Here is a 20,037-nt window from a genome sequence, read left to right on the forward strand (position 1 = left end):
TGGATGTTGTATGATATTTTTGAAGGAATTATAGTTTTAAAAATATTGAGTCTTTCTATCTATAACATGGCATCTATCCATATAGTTAGCTTTTTGTAACCCTGATTAAAAATTTATAGTGTTCTTCGCACATATTTTCATTCTATTTGTTTCTAAACTTTTATAGGTTGTGTGTGTATGCATGTGTGTGTGTGTGTGCATGCTGTCATAAATGAGATATGTTCCATTAGATTTTCAAACTAGTTATTGTAGGTATTAAAGGAAGATATTGATGTTTCATATATTTTTTGACTGACCTGATCAACTTTCCAAACTTAATTACTAGTTCTCTTGTATTTTTCAAATATACATTGATATCATTGTCAAATAAAATTAATCACTCCAATTCTAATACTTTATGTATTGGCATAGACTTAAAAAGCAGCATGCAACAAGTATACTCTTAAACATACCAGGAGCATTATCTGAAAAGAGGATTTTAAAAAATTTTGTAAAGAAAGTATTCTTCTATTTTTGTTTTATTATATTATGTAATTAAGTTTTGTTTTTATTAGTAACTTGTACAGTTATAGAGTAGCAAGTCATAATAAAGTTAATCTAACCTTTTTACTCCATTTTTAGGTATAGAGAACCGAACTTCAGAAAAATTAAATGATGTACTAAGTGTTGCATAGCTAATTAGTTTTAAATACCAGATTTTTTGGTTTCTGATTTGGTGTCTGTGTACTTTACCATTTACCATTTTTCTGGTTCATGGCAATCATTTTTATTCACTCCTGTCAAAGTCACTTGGCTAAACATGCACACCAAGAAATCATGGGAATAAACACCCTCAATTAATATTATATAAACCATATTTACGTTTTAATATGGCTTGTTTTTCAGTCTTTAGTTTATTATGACAAGCTACATTGTTGTAGCTTCTCATGAAAACTATATTTATATATTGGGAAAGGGTTTTCATGTAGTATAATTTAATTTGTTAGTGTTATGTAACCTAGAGCAAGCTTTCAAACTTTTTAGCTATATAAATACAATCAATAAATTTGAGCTGCTCTGGAAAAAAGTAGGAGAGGATTTCCACAGATACCCACCACAATCAGTTCTTAGAACCACAATTTGAAAACCACTCCCCTGGGATATTTATAAATCAATTTGCCCAGTGCAGATCTACCTTCTTGGAATAGTGCCATGTCATTGCAACATGAGTAGCCTGTTTTTATTTACAGAAGTTTACTATATTTATGTAGAAATCATTTTTCATTTTTTTCTTAGTGTTAATATTTTTAATACTGAAACAATTTCCAATAGGGCACTTCATTCATGTATTAATCACTCTTTTAACAGGTATTTATCAAATTTCTATATTGTAGAATGTACTGTGCAAACTCATTTATGGAATTAACCCCCACCCCCTGCCCAAAAAAAAAAAGAAATTTAGAGGCCAGTAGTGAATATTGACTAACTATACAAAGAGCTACACTCTAAGGCCAGAAACAACAAAAAGACCCAAATGTGGCAAATATAGGATACTGTAGAATCTTAGAGAAGAGTGTAATGTGCTGTGGTACATACTGAGATACTTGCTTCACAGCCAAGAAAGACATCTGAGCCTCCGTTCAGGAATTGCCATGGACAGGAATTGTTGCACCCTCTTTCTAGGGGCAGCATGAATCCAATGAACAGTCATTGCAAAACTAGAAATGTCTAAGTTCATTTCTTCAGGGGACAAATATGAAGGGTTATCTACAGACTGGTACATTGGATGACCTAAACTGGTATTGTATTTGCATCAAACTTTCATCTCTTCTTCTGTCCAGTCCCTCTTCCCTCACTCCATTGCAAGTGCTCTCTCAGTGGCACTTCAAATAAACCTTCTGCATACAAGCAAATCTCCCTCTCATACCTGTTTCCTTGAGAACCCAACTTAGAAAATAGATTGGAAATATTTGCATGGAACTGATAGCATCTTAATGGAAATTTGAAAACTAGCAGGCTTAGGATATATAAAGCTATGGAAGGAGGATATTTCAGGTGGTAGAGTGCTGTAGCTGACATATCTATTAGAATAAATCATTTGTACAGTGACAAAAGTTGATTACCAGAGTGCAGAGAACACATAAAATTGTTTTGACTGGAAAGTGATTTAGGAAAAAAATTATTTTGTGGGTAAATGTAAGACAATAAATAATTTTTGGATAAAATCAGACCTGAATTTTAGAAAGAACATCTTTACCTCTTTTATTTAATTTTTTTAAAAGCTAAGAAAAATCTTAGATTCAAAATTGTGTGATTGCACATAAAATCACTGGACATTTTCTATGTATTCTGTATTAGTAAGTGAACTAAAATTTAATAGATCCTTAAATCAAATTCTTTTGCATTGTCTTAATTGACCAATTTCTGTTAAAATTTTTGTAATTATTTTTAATATGGAATGTGGGAAAATAGAAAATATCACTTTATGCAATATGTCAAATATTTAAGTACCAGTACATTTTCTTATATTGATATATGTTGAGCCCAACATATATCAATATGATATCTGGTAGAGTTATCTTGATATATGTTGATATCTCAAAAAGTATTTTTTGAAATGATAAAAATATTGAAATTATACCATTTCTTACATGGTAATTTATTCATTCAACAAATATTTATTGAATACTACCATATGTTGTACCACAAGATCAGAGAATAAGGAAGGAAAATAGAAATATCAAAAATAATTACAAGCATGATTTGTTCTACAAAAGGAGAAATACCAAGTATTCTAGAAATATGTCATCGGAGGGCCTACTTAGGCCTGAGAGTGATAGATAAGTGGAAACGTTTAGGTTGAGTATGCATTAGCCAAGAAAGGAAAATGAAGAGTATTCCAGGAAAGGGGAAGGAAGAATGTCTCATGCAAATGAAATAGAATGTTTCCAGGCTTGTAGGAAAGAGAGCTTAACACACTGAAGCATCTGAAATAATCCCAAGGCAGCCAGAACAGAGACAGAATAGAGACATGGCTTCTAATTAGCTAAAAGGGGGAAAGACCACCAAGGGTTTGATAAACGATGTTGAAATTTCCAAATTTTATTCAGGAAATAACGTGACACTGAAGGATTATTTTTTTATTTTATTTTTATTTTTATTTTTTTTTGAGATGGAGTCTCGCTGTGTCATCCAGCCTGGAGTACAGTGGTGTGATCTCAGCTCACTGCAACCTCTGCCTCCTGGGTTCAAGTGATTCTCCTGCTTCAGCCTCCTGAGTAGCTGGGATTACAGGCATGCACCACCACACCCGGCTAATTTTTGTATTTTTAGTAGAGACAGGGTTTCACCATGTTGGGCAGAGTGGTCTCGAACTCCTGACCTCAGGTGATCCATCTGTCTTGGCCTTCCAAAGTGCCAGAATTACAGGTGTGAGCCACCACACCCAGCCGACACTGAAGTATTTTAAACAGGGCGGTGATAAAATCAGATTATCCCATGCTTGCCAAGTAGAGAATTCTGCAACTGCCATTGAACCAGACTGACTGCATGACAGAACACCAATTAAGAGGCTAATCCTCTTACTTAGAGAGGACCTGGTTAAGGTGTGGGCCATGGGATGGATAGAAGTAGATATCCTTGAGGATATTTACAGGATTGAAATAAGATTTGGTGATTTAATAAGTGTGTGAGGAAGACAAAGATTAAAATAATGATTCCTAGGTTAATGGTTGGGACAAAATGAACTCTAATAAGTTGTCTTGTTTGGTTTTGTGGCCTTTTAAAAAGTCTGCATACTTAGAGAAATGGAGACATTACTTTTTGTGTAAAGCACTATGTATCATTTAGAATTTACAAATCTGAAGGAAAGAGAGAGAATTTAGGAAAACATAATCTGGCTTACCACAAACAGTATTGTCTTGAAATATAAGGTAGCCTTTTTACAAAAATGTGTGCAAATAAACTTTTTGTCATAGGGGATTTAAAAACTGCCATCCATGCTCTTGGAATAGGCCTCTTGTCAATTCACCAAGATACACTCCAGCTTCAGGTCATTTTAATCATAAAGTAGGTAAACTGGAATTGATTTAATTTAATTCAGTTCAGCATGCCCTTCTGAGCAATTCTCTATGATATAATATCTTATATTGAACACACAGTTTACATAGTCCAAAGGAAAAAATATGAGACACAAGATGAAGGTTTCAGTTTGGGCTCCTCCGTTAACTGGTTGACTTAGGGCCTAAGGATCCCCTAAGATGGAGACAGCATGATCACAATGCTTGTAACTTCCTGTTTACTTCTCAGCTGGCTGTGAGTCTCTATTATGAATGATTATTTGAGTGTATATGTATATAGGCAAATATATGTATATATACACACACATAATGTTACATGGCAACTCAAATTTTCCTAGATATTTCACACAAACTAGATTCTTTGTATTTGTCTTTTTTTTTCTTTTTTTTTTTTTTGCATCTTGTATCTTAGTTTCTATTTACCCATAAAAATATTTATTTGTTGGGTAGAAAATGTGGTATTTTTCTGGTTAGGGGTTTTTCTCTCTGAACCTGATGCTGATGAAACATGAAACCATCAGGGCTCCCTGCTGAGTCTGGCACCTCCCAGAGTATTCACTGCCTTGCTGGGCCCATGCTTATATTAACAGATTATCCTTGGTTACCACACACATCTGCAGGTTACAAGGAACCTAGAAATATGTATAAGGAAATTAGGCGAGTGTGATAAATATTTGATGTCCCACATGATCCTCTAAAAGTATTTCTTAAGTTCCTTTGCCATTTCAAGCATTAGGAAAAGATCCTTCATCATAAACAGAATGACATAAAGTCTTGGTAATTTTTTTTTTTTACTTTTTCCCCAATTTTTCCTAGCCATAGGTGAATAATACATTTTGCCTTTTAGAAACTCATTGTCCAGTGATAAATTATTCTCAACCTCTGATTCTCCTCTTTTAATTTTTCTACTCTTTGCTCTCTATATTTGATGTCCACTGGTATTTCTATATCAAGTGGATGGATGAAATTAAAACAAATTTTATTTCATATTTTTAAAAAGGTTTACTCTGGCAGCAATGTTTACTGCCAATTTAAAGGACGTTCAGAAATTATCTGTATGTGTTATTCATACTACCAATGTCCTATTAGTTTATATTGTTGAAAAACTGCTGCATCACCAAGAGATAAAAAATAACAACCATGCATGCACAAAAATAATGACCATTCATTACCCCTTGGCCAGCACACATTTTCACCAAGGCTCTGTTTTTAAGGTTAATTTGAGCATAGATGGAAAAAAGCTTTAAAGCGCTGGAATTTTCTAAGGCAATCAAAAATCAGAGAGGTTAAGTCTGGGTGACATAACAATAGGTTTTAGTTAAAGGGTTTATTTGCTTGAAATACTGACCTCTCAATCATCCCTGACATCTTCATGAGGGAAGGTTTCACTGATTTTACATGCCAACAGCTCATTGGGAATATAGCATAAGGAAAATAAATTACAAAGTCAAAAAGTTGAGCAAGGTAAGTAAACGCTGCAGCAAACTGAATGCAAGTCCCCCAATTTATTGTTTTCTGTACATTGTTCAAGTAAACTAAGTCATTCATTGGAAGATAAAGTAAAGGATAAAGGCATGACCTGGAGTGGCCATGTGGGTATTGATTGAGAATAATAACACAACACCAGATTAGTCTGGTGCTCAAATGTGTAAACATTTTAGGGATATAGTAGTTTTATGTAGCAATTATATTGATATATGATATCTTTTTCCTAGAAATAAGCTACTAAAACATAAATTTAAGATTCTGATATAATTAGAAGATATTAATCAGGTAGACGTGTGATTATGGACAAGAAAAACTTTTATAAAAATATTCTGAATACAAGTTTTTGAAATTATTTGTAGTAATATAAGCTATATTTGTCAATCAAATTCCTACAGTATTTGTCATTTGGAGATACTAATGATAATAAGATACACTGCACTTACTTAAGTCTTTAAAATATAATTGGATGTTTTGAGATATTAATAGTGAGCGCAGACTGGAATAGATTGGCAAGAATCAGATATATTGCCCTTATCAAAAATACAGGCAGGCAAAGGGCACAAAGGAGAAAAAGGAGGAGACATTCTGCATGGCTCCCCAGGTTCTTTCTTCCCACACTGGAAATGCTGATTCTGTCTCCAAGGAGGGTTCATAGGTTTACGTCTCACCACAGGGAGGATTTACATTATGAAACATTTCCATTTTTACCCAAGAAAATGTAAAGCTTCAGGACATTTTCTGAGGAGCCACAAACCATTAATCCATAGATCCTGGGTTTATTTACTACAGTATTTCTTTAGCCTGGGATATCCTGCTAAGGGCTTTGTATAGATAAGAAATCTCCCACCTGGTAAATATTACCAGTCTGTTTACATGGAGTTCCAATTGGCAGGGAAATTACACCAACTTTCACCCTCAGTTGCTGCCCTATACACACACCAGTGGAAGGAGTGAATACATCCTAGACCAGCTGCTTAACTTTTTTCTCCCCAAGTGCTAATCAATGAAATGTAACTGAGTTGACATTTGCAAAAATATTTTCCAAAGCCATCTAAATATTTAAGCATACAATAATTTTAGGCAAACCCACTGAATTTTAATTAACAAAGCAAGATTATGCCAACGATTTCTAAGAGATCTAAAAATCCTTCAAAAATAAAGAATTAAGTAACAGTAGAAGTAATGATGATAATAATAATAGTATTTAAGCTCTTACCACATGTCAAGAACTTTTCAATATTCTGTACATGTATTGTAAGAATCAGAATAATCTTCTGGGGTAGGCACTATTATTTTCCCATTTAACAGATCTAGTGTTTGAGGCATAAATGAAATGGCTTAGTCTGGTTTACACCGCTAGTAGATTTTGAAGCCATTGGTGAAACCCAGGAAGTGTGACCTATGTTCTTCACTGCTAAATCATATATGAGAATCCACTAGGATTTTTATTAATAAAACTAGATAATAGAAACTGGCTGATTAGGGAATAATAGTAAAGAATTAATTTTGTTGATTGTTACTGTTATAAAAATACAATGGATTAAATATTAAAATTAGTGATTCAGGTAGGAAAACATCAATCAAAAATAGTTTATTGAACTCATCATGAACTTTGCATCAGGTGATTGGGCTACAAGGCACAGATGAAGTAGAAGGAAAAGCAAATAGCATAATATTAATACCAGCCAGAAAAGACTGGAAACGGAGTTGCAGGTTATGTCAAGTGAGATATATTTAAATATCAGCATCTTAGAGGTGATAATTAAAACAATTTACAAAACTGAGATCATTCGTTTTCTAAATAAATGTCATTACCAGGCCAAAATTTTAAGTTAGATATATTTTAGCATTGAAGTGACTCGGAGTGTGATTTTCATTTGTAAAATCCTAAATAATATGAAGGCTGATAAACTAAACTGAGAAAAGAATGATAAACAAGAAAGAGAGAAGTATGACCTACATTGCCATCTGTTGGATAAATGAACATCTGTCATGTTGAATGAAAGATGAAGCTTGGAATTCCCAGTGATTCTCAACAGCCAGCACTACCCGTTAAGAGCAAAAACAGATTTCAAGCCTAATTTAACTTTCTTTTATTTTTGATTTGGAAAATATATTTAAAGAAGGGGCAAAAAAATCAGCCCCTAATAATCTAGAAACCATGGATTTTAAGATCCCCAGGTATAATTTTAGATCAAAATTGAATGGAATTGTGCTAGAACAAAGAAGATTGTTGAAATCTATCTTAAATAGATTTTATGCACTCCAGAAGCATCTTGTTTTCTAACTAATGGATCCATTCAAGTCACAAGGTATGGTGGCAAAAACTTGAGCCTGGAACTTAGTCTGAGCTCTAACATGGTTTCATTTTGAGCAGTCACTTGACTTTTGGGGTCTAAATTTCTGTTTTTATGAAAAATAGATGAGATTGGATTAAGGAATTTCCAAGTTAGGTTCAACTGTACTCCTGTTTATGCTGTGTACCTATTTTAAAAAGTAGTCTGTTAAAAATTGCTTACTTTATATATTATTTTATAGATAGAAGTAGAGTTCCTAGAAGTTCCTTTTATGTTTGTTTATTTGTTTTTTTTACTTCTCAAATTTTACATCAGTATCTGTACTCTCCTTTAGGGTGGAGTTAATGGGTTGACTGGAGAGCTAGAATTTGGAGAAAATGGAGGCAATCCCAATGTCCACTTTGAAATCCTTGGAACCAACTATGGAGAAGAGCTTGGCAGAGGTGTTCGCAAAGTAAGGCAAGACACACTGATTAATACGCTTTTTCCTATACTATGATTTTGCTTGATTGTTTTCCATGCAGTATGATCGCAGTACCCATTAAAGTCAATATTGTAGTTTGAAAGAGAAAGCAGGGGGTGGGGGGAAATTAGGCATTGAAATGACTTTAAATATTTACCAGAAGTATTAAGCAAGAAATTCTATTTCTGACTTAGAATAATGTAAAGGAAAAAAGTAATCTGAATCTTGCCTAGGGAAATAGCATCATCTTTCATTTGTTACAATAATAGTTTTTATAAAATAGTAAATTTAATATTTATACACTTTGTAGCTGTTTGGTTTTTAACTTGTAACATGTACAAAATCAGAATAAGAGCTTAGATAAATTTCATATAGTAAGACAGAAAGTCTACTGCAAGATGTGACGTTACAGTATTTTACCTTCTGTATGTGTCATGTAATATGTAGAAAATAGTTTGCAGAAAATGAACTCTTGTGGTATACTACTGATCACATGTAAGAAGAAGCTGAGTGCCAATAATGATGTTTCATGAAATACTGGGACAATAACTTTCTCAAGGAGAAATACAAACACCCTTATATAAATGATGTTTCTATGATTTGGGTTTGCTATATATATATATATATAGCAAATATATATATAGCAAATCCAAATTTTATACATATATATACATACACACACACACATACACACATATATATATTTGGTAGGGAAATAAATCATATATATATCATATAAATATATCAAATCATATATATATATATACACACACGCATATATATATGATTTGGATTTGCTATCTATCTATCTATGTATCTATCTGTCTATCTATCTGTCTATATTTGGTAGGGAAAAGCCTAACATAATTGAGTGTGTACGCAGAGCTGGCAACTGTAAATTTCTGACTGTCTAAAGTTGACGACATTGAGAGTAAGAGGTTCTTCAGTAGGTATTTTTGGTGCTGAGATGTAAGATGCAAAACAACCTAGACAAAATGAAGTGAGGAGTTATTAGCAATACAAATTTCTCAATAAATTCATGCTAATGTGGATGAAACTATCTTGATGCATTTAAAATTTTTGTTTTATAGTGAATAATATGAAACATGTAGAAAACTGCATAAAACACAAAGTTTAGTGAATTATTTTAAAGGAAAGAACCGCTACTGGGGTCAAGAAATAGAAAATAGCCAGGATTCTCAACACTCCCATATGCTTCTCTCTGATTACAGTTGGACCATCCTTGTCAATAGTGTAATATTTAGACTGATTTTTATGATGTTAATTTATTTGCATTTAAAATATATTTTTATCACCTGTGTTTACATCCTTATATAATTGTTTTGTCAATGTTTCAACTTATGAATGGTCTCAAGAATGCATATATCCTTTTCTTCTTGCTTCTTGTGTTCAACAGTGTGTTTATGTTATTGATCCTTGTTGTTACATGGAGTGGCAGTTTATTCATTTATATTGCTGTATTGTTTTCTATTGTATGGATTTGTCCCACACCACTACAGTCTGTTACCATTTTTAGACTGCTATAAGCTGCTGTTACAAAAATTCTTGGATATACATCTTGGATACTTTTATGCTTGTAGGTGTATTTCTGTAGGTTTTGTATCCAGAAGTAGAACTGCTGCAATATATAAGAAACCGTATCTTGAACTTTACCAGATAACATCAAACCCATTTTCATAGTAATTTACTAATTTACATACCACCAGCAGTGCAGGCATTGCCCCACATTCTAATCAAGTCTTGAATTTGTAAGACTTAAAATTTTATTAACTTATTGGGTGTATATAATGATATATCCTCATGATTTCAATTTACATTTCCCTGATTATGAAACAGTCTGCATCTTTTCCTACATATTTAGGCTCTTCAGGTGTTTCTGAGTTAATTGCTCATTACTATTTTTTCGGAGAAGTGTGTCTTTTGCTTTTTATAATTGATTTTAGAAGTTATGTATATATTCTGAATTTTAGTGTTTTATCATTTAATTTTTGCCAGTTTTGTTTTCCTCTCTGTGGATTTTATTTCAATGCCATTTATAGTATCTTTAAATTTAGAAGAACTGTGAATTTTCATCCTTATTATTATTGCTGTTCAGTATTATCTAAGAAATTACTCCCTATTCCCCAGAGTCATGAATATATTGTTCTCAATTATGTTCCAAGGGTTTTATAGTTCTGCCTTCCAAATTAAGGTCTTTTATCTATCTAGAAGTTTTTTTTTTACATACGGGGTAAGAAAAAGGTAAAATTTTACTCTTCAATACTCTTCATTTGTTTTATTGAGATATAATTTAAGTGCACAATGACTTAGAGTAGTCGCATTCACCAATTTAACCACTAACCAGGTCAAGTTATAGAATGTTTCTGTCACTCAGAAAGTGCCATTATTCCTGTTTTTATTATTAGAAGCACAGACAGTTTGCTTGGTCTGAAAGTTTATGTAAATGGATAATGTAGTGTTTACACATTTGTGTCTTTTTTCTCTCAACATTTAAGGTACATTCTTATTTTCATGTGTCAATAATTTTGCTTGTTTAATTTATATTGCTGAGTGGTATTATAGTCTATAAATATAATATGGTATCTTCTAAATGTCATTTTCTGTTTGCTGCTGTATATACAAATAATATTGATATTTTATATTGATTTTATATCCAGCACTCTTGCTCAGACTTTTAATTCTGATAATTTAACTGTAGATTCTTGTGAATTTTCTGCAAATTGTGTTGTCATTTGCAATTAATAAGAGTTTTTGTCTCTTCTTTTGTTATTTTACACCTTCTAGGGATGATGTTGAATGGAAATAACAGTAGTAGGCATTTTTGGATCATTATCAATCTAGGAGAAAAAACATTCAACATTATACCACTATACTACTATATATTTATAATTAACTTAGATCAGATTAAGGAAACTCCATACGTTCCTGGGGAATGCATAATTTTATATAAAATTGTTTATACATATGTAAAATTATAATTATGCTTATGTTTACATAAAATTATTTGATTTGCTACCACCTTGCATAAGGGTTTTATATTGATACTTATGACTGAGGTTGCCTAAAGCTGTCCTTTCTGTTGGATTTTGATATTAAGGTATGCTGGCCTAACTTAAATGAGTTAGTAAGGCAAAGCATTCAGAACCATGTCTAGTACATCACAAGAAGTTGTGGTTAATTTTCATTAATAACTGAAATTTCAGTAGAGGTGTAATGCCATATGTTTAAATAGCAACAGTGGAAAAGTAAAAAAAAAAAAAAGTGAATATGTTTGGGTAGTAATTAAATGACTTTGTGAAGTTGTTGGGAGAGATTTTTTACAATGTAAGATATTTGAGTATATTTGAATGCTCTCAGACCAAGCCAGTAGTGAAGAAGAAAATGAAGATAGAAGAAAGAAAGGTGATCATTGATAGAGACACAGTAGGGGAAAAGAGAGGATTGGATAAAGAATTAGATGGAGTATTTAACCATAGGCACCGGGGAACATCATTTTCCAGGGTGATGAGGGGTAGGGGTAAGAAAAGAATGCTGTGTTTGCAAGCAAGTCTTTATGTTTGATGTTAGGAAGTTAAGAAAATTATTAAGAAATAGTCTTTGCTTGGAGAAATAGGAGGCAAGATTATCTTCTAATTGGGAAAATGTAGCAGAAGGCATTGGCAACAATGAGACTAGAGGTTTAACGACAGTGGAGAAGTTTCGAAATAGCTGCTGTGGCAAACAGGAGAGGTGACTAGGGAATATTGAAGAAATGCCAGGGAGGGCTATTGGCTCACATGAGGCTAGAGATCAAGCAATCACTGTAGTACTAATCTACACAGTTGTGGGTGTTTGTCCAGCAGCATTGAGCAGACTGAATAAATTTAAATTAATGTAGGCTTGAAGCTTCATCGGGTTATTTTTGTTTTGTATTGTGTTGCTTTGTGTTTGATAGCAGTACAACAAGGCAGTATGGTTAAGAACATTGGCAAGGCAATGGTTGAAGTGACAAAGCTTAAAATCTAAACTGAACACGAATGGCAATGAAGAAAGGAAGAGTCTCTATAACAGAGACAAAGTATGGCTCAAGAGGTTAGTGTGTCTTCAGCACATCTGAAGAGCTTGTATATTAGTATGGATTAAGTGAGAGAGCTTCAGAGCCAGAAATTATGTCTGGGGAGAGAGAGAACTGAATTCATTATCCTAAGGCTGGGTAGGTTCTAGGCACTCATCAAGGAATGTTTGTGAGGGTGGCAGAGGAGAGCTTCATTTAGCCTTCTAAAACCAGTGTCATTTAACGGAGTTCTGAGGTCAATATAGTTGTTTCAACCTGCTCTGAATTCAGAGTTTGTAATTGTTAAGTCTCTGCTATTAAAGTGATAGTGAATCATACACATTAGATTACATCTACTTTGTCCTTAAGTAATAACTCCTGTAATTATTTCATTTTTTATGTTCCTATGCCCCAACTCCCAAACTGTATTGAAATGTTCCTGTGAGCTGTCACTATAGAGGTATTGTGAAAGGCACTATAAATATTTATTCCATGGTACCTTGTATACCTTTGACACTTGAAAATTTTTTTGCATTATTTTACAAATTTAAGCATTCTTAATTTTGAAATTTTCATTTTTATAACTCAATTATTTTTCTACTAAGCTGCAATTTAATTACTAATTTTTTCAAAACTCCAGATCTAACACTCAAGTAATTTTAAAAGTATTATGGATTAATTCATAGCTTGCCAGCTCATTTTATAAGTGGGGCAGTTTCTTTGTATAGGTATTAACACATATAATAATGCTTTCAAAGATACTTATCAAAGGAAAATAACACCATGCAAACAATTGCAATATAGATTTACTAGATGTGTGTCCAAAATGAAGGTTCCACTCCCAGTTTCTCCATGTCTCAAAAGGAGTGAATGGTTTTTCAGTTGACAGACTGTCAAGTTGTCAGTGTTTATTCTGCTGCCAGTGGCTCAGTGTGTACAAAGCCTGCAGCCTTATCACCTCAAGCAGGGGTATTGTCAGGTCTCATAAACTAAACAGGGTTGTGTCTGCTCAGGATTTGAATGTGTGATGTACCAAGGATTCATAGTCCCAACTTTTGGACTAGTCTCTGCTCTCTTGGCATTGTATGAAAGATGGTTTCATTTTTTTGAATTTGGTGAGAATGTGGAAAGGATTATTTAATTCTCACTGATGTTCATCTAAATTAAGGACTTTCTTACTTTGATAATTTTTACATGTTCTTCTACTTTGTCATAAGGTGGTACTTATTTAGCAGATGGTATATCAACATGTTAGCACATTGTATATACCCTTGAAGATAAATTCAGGTAAAACTCAAAGTCAAATTTTGAAATCACTAAGGTTTTCTATACCTTTAAATTTTGCCCAAGAATGTGGTTATTTCTGTTTCTGTTAATCACTATATAGAATTTCTAAAAAAAAAATTAATTGGAGCAAAAGTTATTATAAGAAGACATAAAAAGTAAAGATTAAAGTAAATAACTCTACATTTAAGGAATCAATATATGTTTTTCATTAGAAGCGTTTTACATAATGTTGTTTGTTTATTTGTCTGATTTTTCTTTGTTAAGTTTGCCAGTGCTCCTCACATATTATTGTAGACTGAATTCCAGCATTAAAATTTAATGCTCTAGACTTAGTGTCTTTGAACTTTATCACAAACAGGGAATAAGGCTAGGAAAAGCTGATTAAAGCTGGTTTCACAACCAATCTTAATTGCATAGTAATGCTTAATATCTTCATAAAAGTGTTTTCTCATAAGTTGGTGAAATAAAATGGTACGTCAGAGATATTTTACCTCCTAGGTACAGTGGTTTCTCAGATATACTTAGAATCTTTATTCGGGCTCTCCAGCTTTAAATTCACAAAGTCTACACATTTTGTGTTCTTGGGCAAACCTAATGTACTGCTTCGCAAAGGATATTATATAATCTATTAAATAATTAAATAATATATAATCTATTAAAAATACACCAATTTTTAATGGACTAAAATCTTTAGTTGCTTTGTACTTATAAGGAGGAGGGAACAGCTCTGCTTTCAAATAGCCAGTGATTAAATATTGTACTTGTATTCAGCATTTTATTTGTATTCTGATTCTGGAATATCTAAAATGACATTTATCTTTTGGTATTACCCTGTTTTGTTTTCTTAAAGCACTTTTTGCAAACTGATATTATATCAGTCTTTCTAATATAAAACCCAGTTGTAATTTGAGCCCATAATTGGAAAATCTGCCATAGTTAGTTACTGTCATAGTTCTAACAGTGAATTCATGTCTTGGAAGGTTTATATAATAGAGAGAATCTAGAAAATATTGTGATTTGACAATATAATTATACATATAACTCTTCTATGTGTATATGTAAATATAATTAACTTACTCTTTTATAATTTGTCTTTCCCATTACAATGTTACTTCATGAGACAAGAACTATGTTTGTTTTCTGTTGTATTCCTAATGGATGGCATATAATAGATGCTTGTTAAGTATTTAATGAATGAACTAATGAATACATGTGCATACTGATGTAAGAATCCATAAGATTCTTCTCTGCATCTGTAAGTTTAGCAGCCTTGTTTTTCTTTTATTTACATGAAACATAATTATTTGCATTTAAATTAACTAGAATGTTAGTGGGTGTTACACTCTTTATCCTCAATTCCTATCAGAGTTGGGCACTTGATCACCAAAAGTATAAACAATAATTTTAATGGTTAAGCAAGATATATGTATAATTTGTTTCCAAGAATTTGTTGTGAATAGGGAAATAGTAGGTACTTAAATTGATTATTCCAAGCAAAATGGAAATACCCATAAAAGTACAAGTTTATTTGGACTATTAGTATTTGTACTTTTAAGATTATTTTCTCACAGCGAGACTAGATTTAATAGGCTGTAGTGGAAAAACGTGTCGCCTTTGCTGTTAGACATACCTGGGTTGAAATCCTGCCTCTGTCACTTACTGATTGTGTGATCTTTGGACTTCAAAGCAAATTGAGTTTCAAGTTCTGTAATATGTGAATGTAACACATGTAACATGTGAATAATAATACTTATCTCTCAGGATTTTTGTAAGGATTAATTGAAATTATGTTTGTAGGTTACACAATAAGGGAAAATTAAAATAATACCTGCTCAGAAATATACAGGAATTAACAGAATTCATTTTCAACCCAACACAAGAACTACAAAGTCTAGTTGCTGTTCTGACAAGAAGCTGCTATGTGAGGTGGTGAAAGTAATTTAATTTTAGATGTGGTTGACAGAACATTATACATGACAATCACAGTGATAGCATGAAACACTAACTTTTTTGTTTCATTTAATGTCCTTTATGACTCCAAAATTCTACAAGTCTGTTAATCAAGCCTTGGAAACTATAATATCTACAGTTGTATGGAAATCTAATAACAGAAAATCTGATGGTAAACATAGGCTGCATAAACCCAGTCTTTATAGTTTAAGCCCATAATTGGAAAATCTGCCATCTTCAATTACTGTCCTAGTTCTAGCAATGAATTGTGTCTTGGAAGGTTTATATAATACAGAGAATCTAGAAAATATTATGAAGTAGGGCCTGGCATGGTGGCTCACGCCTGTAATCCCAGCACTTTAGGAGGCCGAGGCAGGTGGATCACGAGGTCAGGAGATCGAGACCATCCTGGCTAACACAGTGAAACCTCATCTCTACTAAAAATACAAAAAATTAGCCAGGCGTGGTGGCAGGCACCTGTAGTCCCAGCTACTCAGGAGGCTGAGGCAGGAGAATGGCGTGAACCTGGGAGGCAGAGCTTGCAGTGAGCCAAGATTGGGCCACTGCACTCCAGCCTGGGCGACAGTGCGAGATTCCTTCTCAAAAAAAAAAAGAAAAGAAAATATTATGAAGTAATAGTATGTTGTGAACACAATAGCTTTTATTTCTTTATCCCATTCTCCTTTATTTATAATATATAATCATAATACATTTAGCTCCATCAGCTTTTATTCTGATGTGTCTTCAAGAAAATAGCTTGTACCATAAAGTCATGAGATGGATATGCAGTCTAATACTTTCTAACATTACCATTGAGTTAGACTCTCAGAATTGTTGATCCCAGCAGTCTCTTGATGGGTAGGGGAACCATGCACTCTTGAAAAGTATATCCTGTGGACCAAATTGTTTCAGCTTCTTAGGGAGCCCATCTGATTTCACTGCAGAGTAGAGAAAATAACCCTTATCTGCTGATGTTTAGGGTTACTCTGAGTTTCTGGAAGGGTTAGCAACTGGTTGGTTGAGATCACTTCTGGAGGAGTTCTACCTCAGGTAAGCAGCATTCACTGCCTCTTGGAGAGAACGGGAGCTATCTCTTCTGGTGGTTGGGATGATGCCAACCTCTCCAGAGTGGAGCAAAGATGGCTGATGGGGTACAATTCTGTGTCCAAGTCTTGGTGAAAATGGGAACGACTTTTCTAGAAGGACTATAAAATCTGAACTGTTTGCTTGTTGTGATGGTTAATTTTATGTGTCACCTTGACTGGGCTAAGGGGTCCCAAGACAGCTGGTAAAACATTATTTCTGGATCTGTCTATAAGGTATTCCCAGAAGAGATTAGCATTTTAATTGGCGTACTGGGTAAAGATTACCTCACCCATATGGATAGGCATCATCCAATCTGTTGGGGAATTGAATAGAACAAAAAGGCAGAGAGAGGGTAAGTTTGCTCCCTGTTTAAGATGGGAAATTCATGTTCTCTTGCACTCAGACATGGGCACTCCTGGTTCTCAGGCCTTCAGACTCCAGCTGGGAATTGCACCATCAGCCCCCCAGTTCTCGGGCCTTACACTCAGACTGGGACTGACATATTGGCTCTCTTGTTTCTTAGGCCCTTGGGTTTAGACTGAAACTATACCACCCACTTTTCTGGTTCTCTGGTTTCCAGATAGCTAGTCTTGGGACTTCTTAGCCTCCATAATTATGTGAGCCAATCTCTCATATCAAATCTCTGTATATGGCATATATTTATATTTAAATATATATTTATATATACATATATTCCCCTGGAGAACCCTGACTAATACCTTGGCATGATATCTTACCATGTTTGAGGGAAGAGCTAATTATAAGGAATTTAGCTACTATTGGCATCCAGACTCTCAGAGAACATTCACAGACATGAATATGCTCATAAAGAGACCAAGAGAGTCTGTGGTGTCATCTGTAGTCCACATGCTTAGGATTGGTTGGGTTAGGAGTTCAAGAGGGTGTCTGATACAGAGGAGGCAAAGTTTAGTTTCCTTCCCACTCTACTAGAGAGTATCCACAGTGGGACACACTGGAATCTGTGTCACTCCAATATCTAACAGATACACACACAGACACACCTACACACACACACACACACACAACAGTGAAACTCCAGTCCAGCTCAAATTCAACAATATGATGTGGTGGTACTTAATATCCACTGAACAACCTAATTCCTAGTTTCAGCCACTAGTGGTAACTAATGTCCAGGACCCAGTACTATGGTAATAGTGATTAAAAGAACTTATGTTAGGAATTCACAGAATTAAGAAGCATTTGCTCATACGGGTACCCCTTTAGCAAGATCTCATTGTCATGATTTAATTTTAAGTGGCAGATAGTGAAGGTTTATTTCACAGAAATTGCACAAGTGGGCAGACAGTGATAGGAGAGACTCAAAGAGTAAGCCATTCACCCATGTGTGTTGGAAGCCTACCACAGACAAATTTATTACATGATAACACTCATAGTATGATAGGTTCTGTTGAACCGCAATCCCAGGGGCTTTTCATTACACCTCAAATTTTCTGCTTTCTCTGCTCTCTAAATTTCTCTGTAGTCTGAGAGAAAGATATATACATATATCTTATTCTCTCATGCCTATCTGAATGCCTCAAGGGGATTACACATTCTCTTTTAGCAGTAACTAGGTTTTATATAATTTAAATTTGAATAGTTTTGATCATTAATTTCACAAAAAGTGCCAATAGAAGTTTCATAGTTCATTTATTTGGCAGGGGGGTGACTCTCATTCAAACTAATGAATATTATGTCCATGTGAGTAATGCATAATTAGAATTGTAATAATGGCTTTAGGTTATTGATGCTTGTATTGCCTCCTTTCTGTCTGTTTTTTCCAGTAATTTTACTTTCCTTCTTAACCAGGACACCTGACCCATTGGAGCTATTTAGACACCACTAAGACATTAGTCCTAATTAAGCTATTCTATAGTGACTGAAAATTGATTGATACTTGTTCCTTTGTTTTTGGTACAAACTATGGTATTAAGGAAAACTTTTTTGAAACTTTGGGTTGGCTGGGATGCATACTCTTTCCCATTTTAAGAATTCTGCTTTCAGTTTTCTGCATATGGCTAGCCAGTTTTCCCAAAGTCATTTATTAAATAGGTAATCCTTTCACCATTGCTTGTTTTTGTCAGATTTATCAAATATTAGATGATTGTAGTTGTGTGGCGCTATTTCTGAGGCCTCTGTTCTGTTCAATTGGTCTATATATCTGTTTTGGTAGCAGTACCATGCTGTTTTGGTTACTGTAGACTTGTAGTATAGTTTGAAGTCAGGTAGCACGATGCCTCCAGCTTTGTTCTTTTTGCTTAGGATTGTCTTGGCTATATGGGCTCTTTTTTGGTTCCATATGAAAATTAAAGTAGTTTTTGTTCTAATTCTGTGAAGAAAGCTAATGGTAGCTTGATGGGGATAGCAATTAATCTATAAATTATTTTGGGCAGCATGGCCAACTTCATGATATTGATTATTCCTACCCATGAGCATGGAATGTTTTTCCATTTGTTTGTGTCCTCTCTTATTTCCTTCAGCAGTAGTTTGTAGTTCTCCTTGAAGAGGTCCTTCACCTCCCTTGTAAGTTGTATTCCTAATATCCAGAGTCAAAAAGGAACTTAAACAAATTTACAAGAAAAAAAACAACCCCATCAAAAAGTGGGCAAAGGATATGAACAGACACTGCTCAAAAGAAGACATTTATGCAGCCAACAAACATGGAAAAAAGCTCATTATCACTGGTCATTAAAAAAAGCAAATCAAAACCACAACGAGATACCATCTCACACCAGTTAGAATGGTGATTATTAAAAAGTCAGGAAAACACGGATGCTGGAGGGGATACGGAGAAATAGGAATGTTTTTACACTGTTGGTGGGAGTGTAAATTAGTTCAACAATTTTGGAAGACAATGTGGTGATTCCTCAAGGATATAGAACCAGAAATACCATTTGACCCAGCAATCCCATTACTGGGTATATATACCCAAAGTATTGTAAATCATTCTACTATAAAGACACATGCACACATATTTTTATTGCAGCACTGTTCACAATAGCAAAGATTTGGAACCAACACAAATGTCCATCAATGATAGACTGGATAAAGAAAATGGGGCACATAAACACCATGCAATACTACGCAGCCATAAAAAAGGATGAGTTCATGTCCTTTGTAGGGACATGGATGAAGCTGGAAACCATCATTCTCAGCAAACTAACGCAGGAACAGAAAACCAAACACTGCATGTTCTCACTCATAAGTGGGAGTTGAACAATGAGAACACAAGGACACAGGGAGGGGAACATCACACACTGGGGCCTGTCAGAGGGTGGGGTGCTGTGTGGGGATAGCATTAGGAGAAATACCTAATGTAGATGACAGGTTGAT

General features: G+C 34.0%; 1 protein-coding gene across 2 annotated transcripts in view; it reads left to right on the plus strand.

Moving 5' to 3' along the window:
• Positions 1-20,037, plus strand: part of GRID2 (glutamate ionotropic receptor delta type subunit 2) — a 1,495,815-nt gene that overhangs the window by 932,931 nt on the left and 542,847 nt on the right. For both annotated transcript variants that reach the window (XM_024246001.3, XM_054554182.2), the window contains exon 8: positions 8,178-8,297. In XM_024246001.3, the coding sequence (XP_024101769.1) occupies positions 8,178-8,297 (120 nt within the window). The remainder of the gene's footprint in view (positions 1-8,177; positions 8,298-20,037) is intronic.

Source organism: Pongo abelii, chromosome 3 (genome assembly GCF_028885655.2).
Source record: "Pongo abelii isolate AG06213 chromosome 3, NHGRI_mPonAbe1-v2.0_pri, whole genome shotgun sequence".
NCBI classification, from domain to species: domain Eukaryota; kingdom Metazoa; phylum Chordata; class Mammalia; order Primates; family Hominidae; genus Pongo; species Pongo abelii.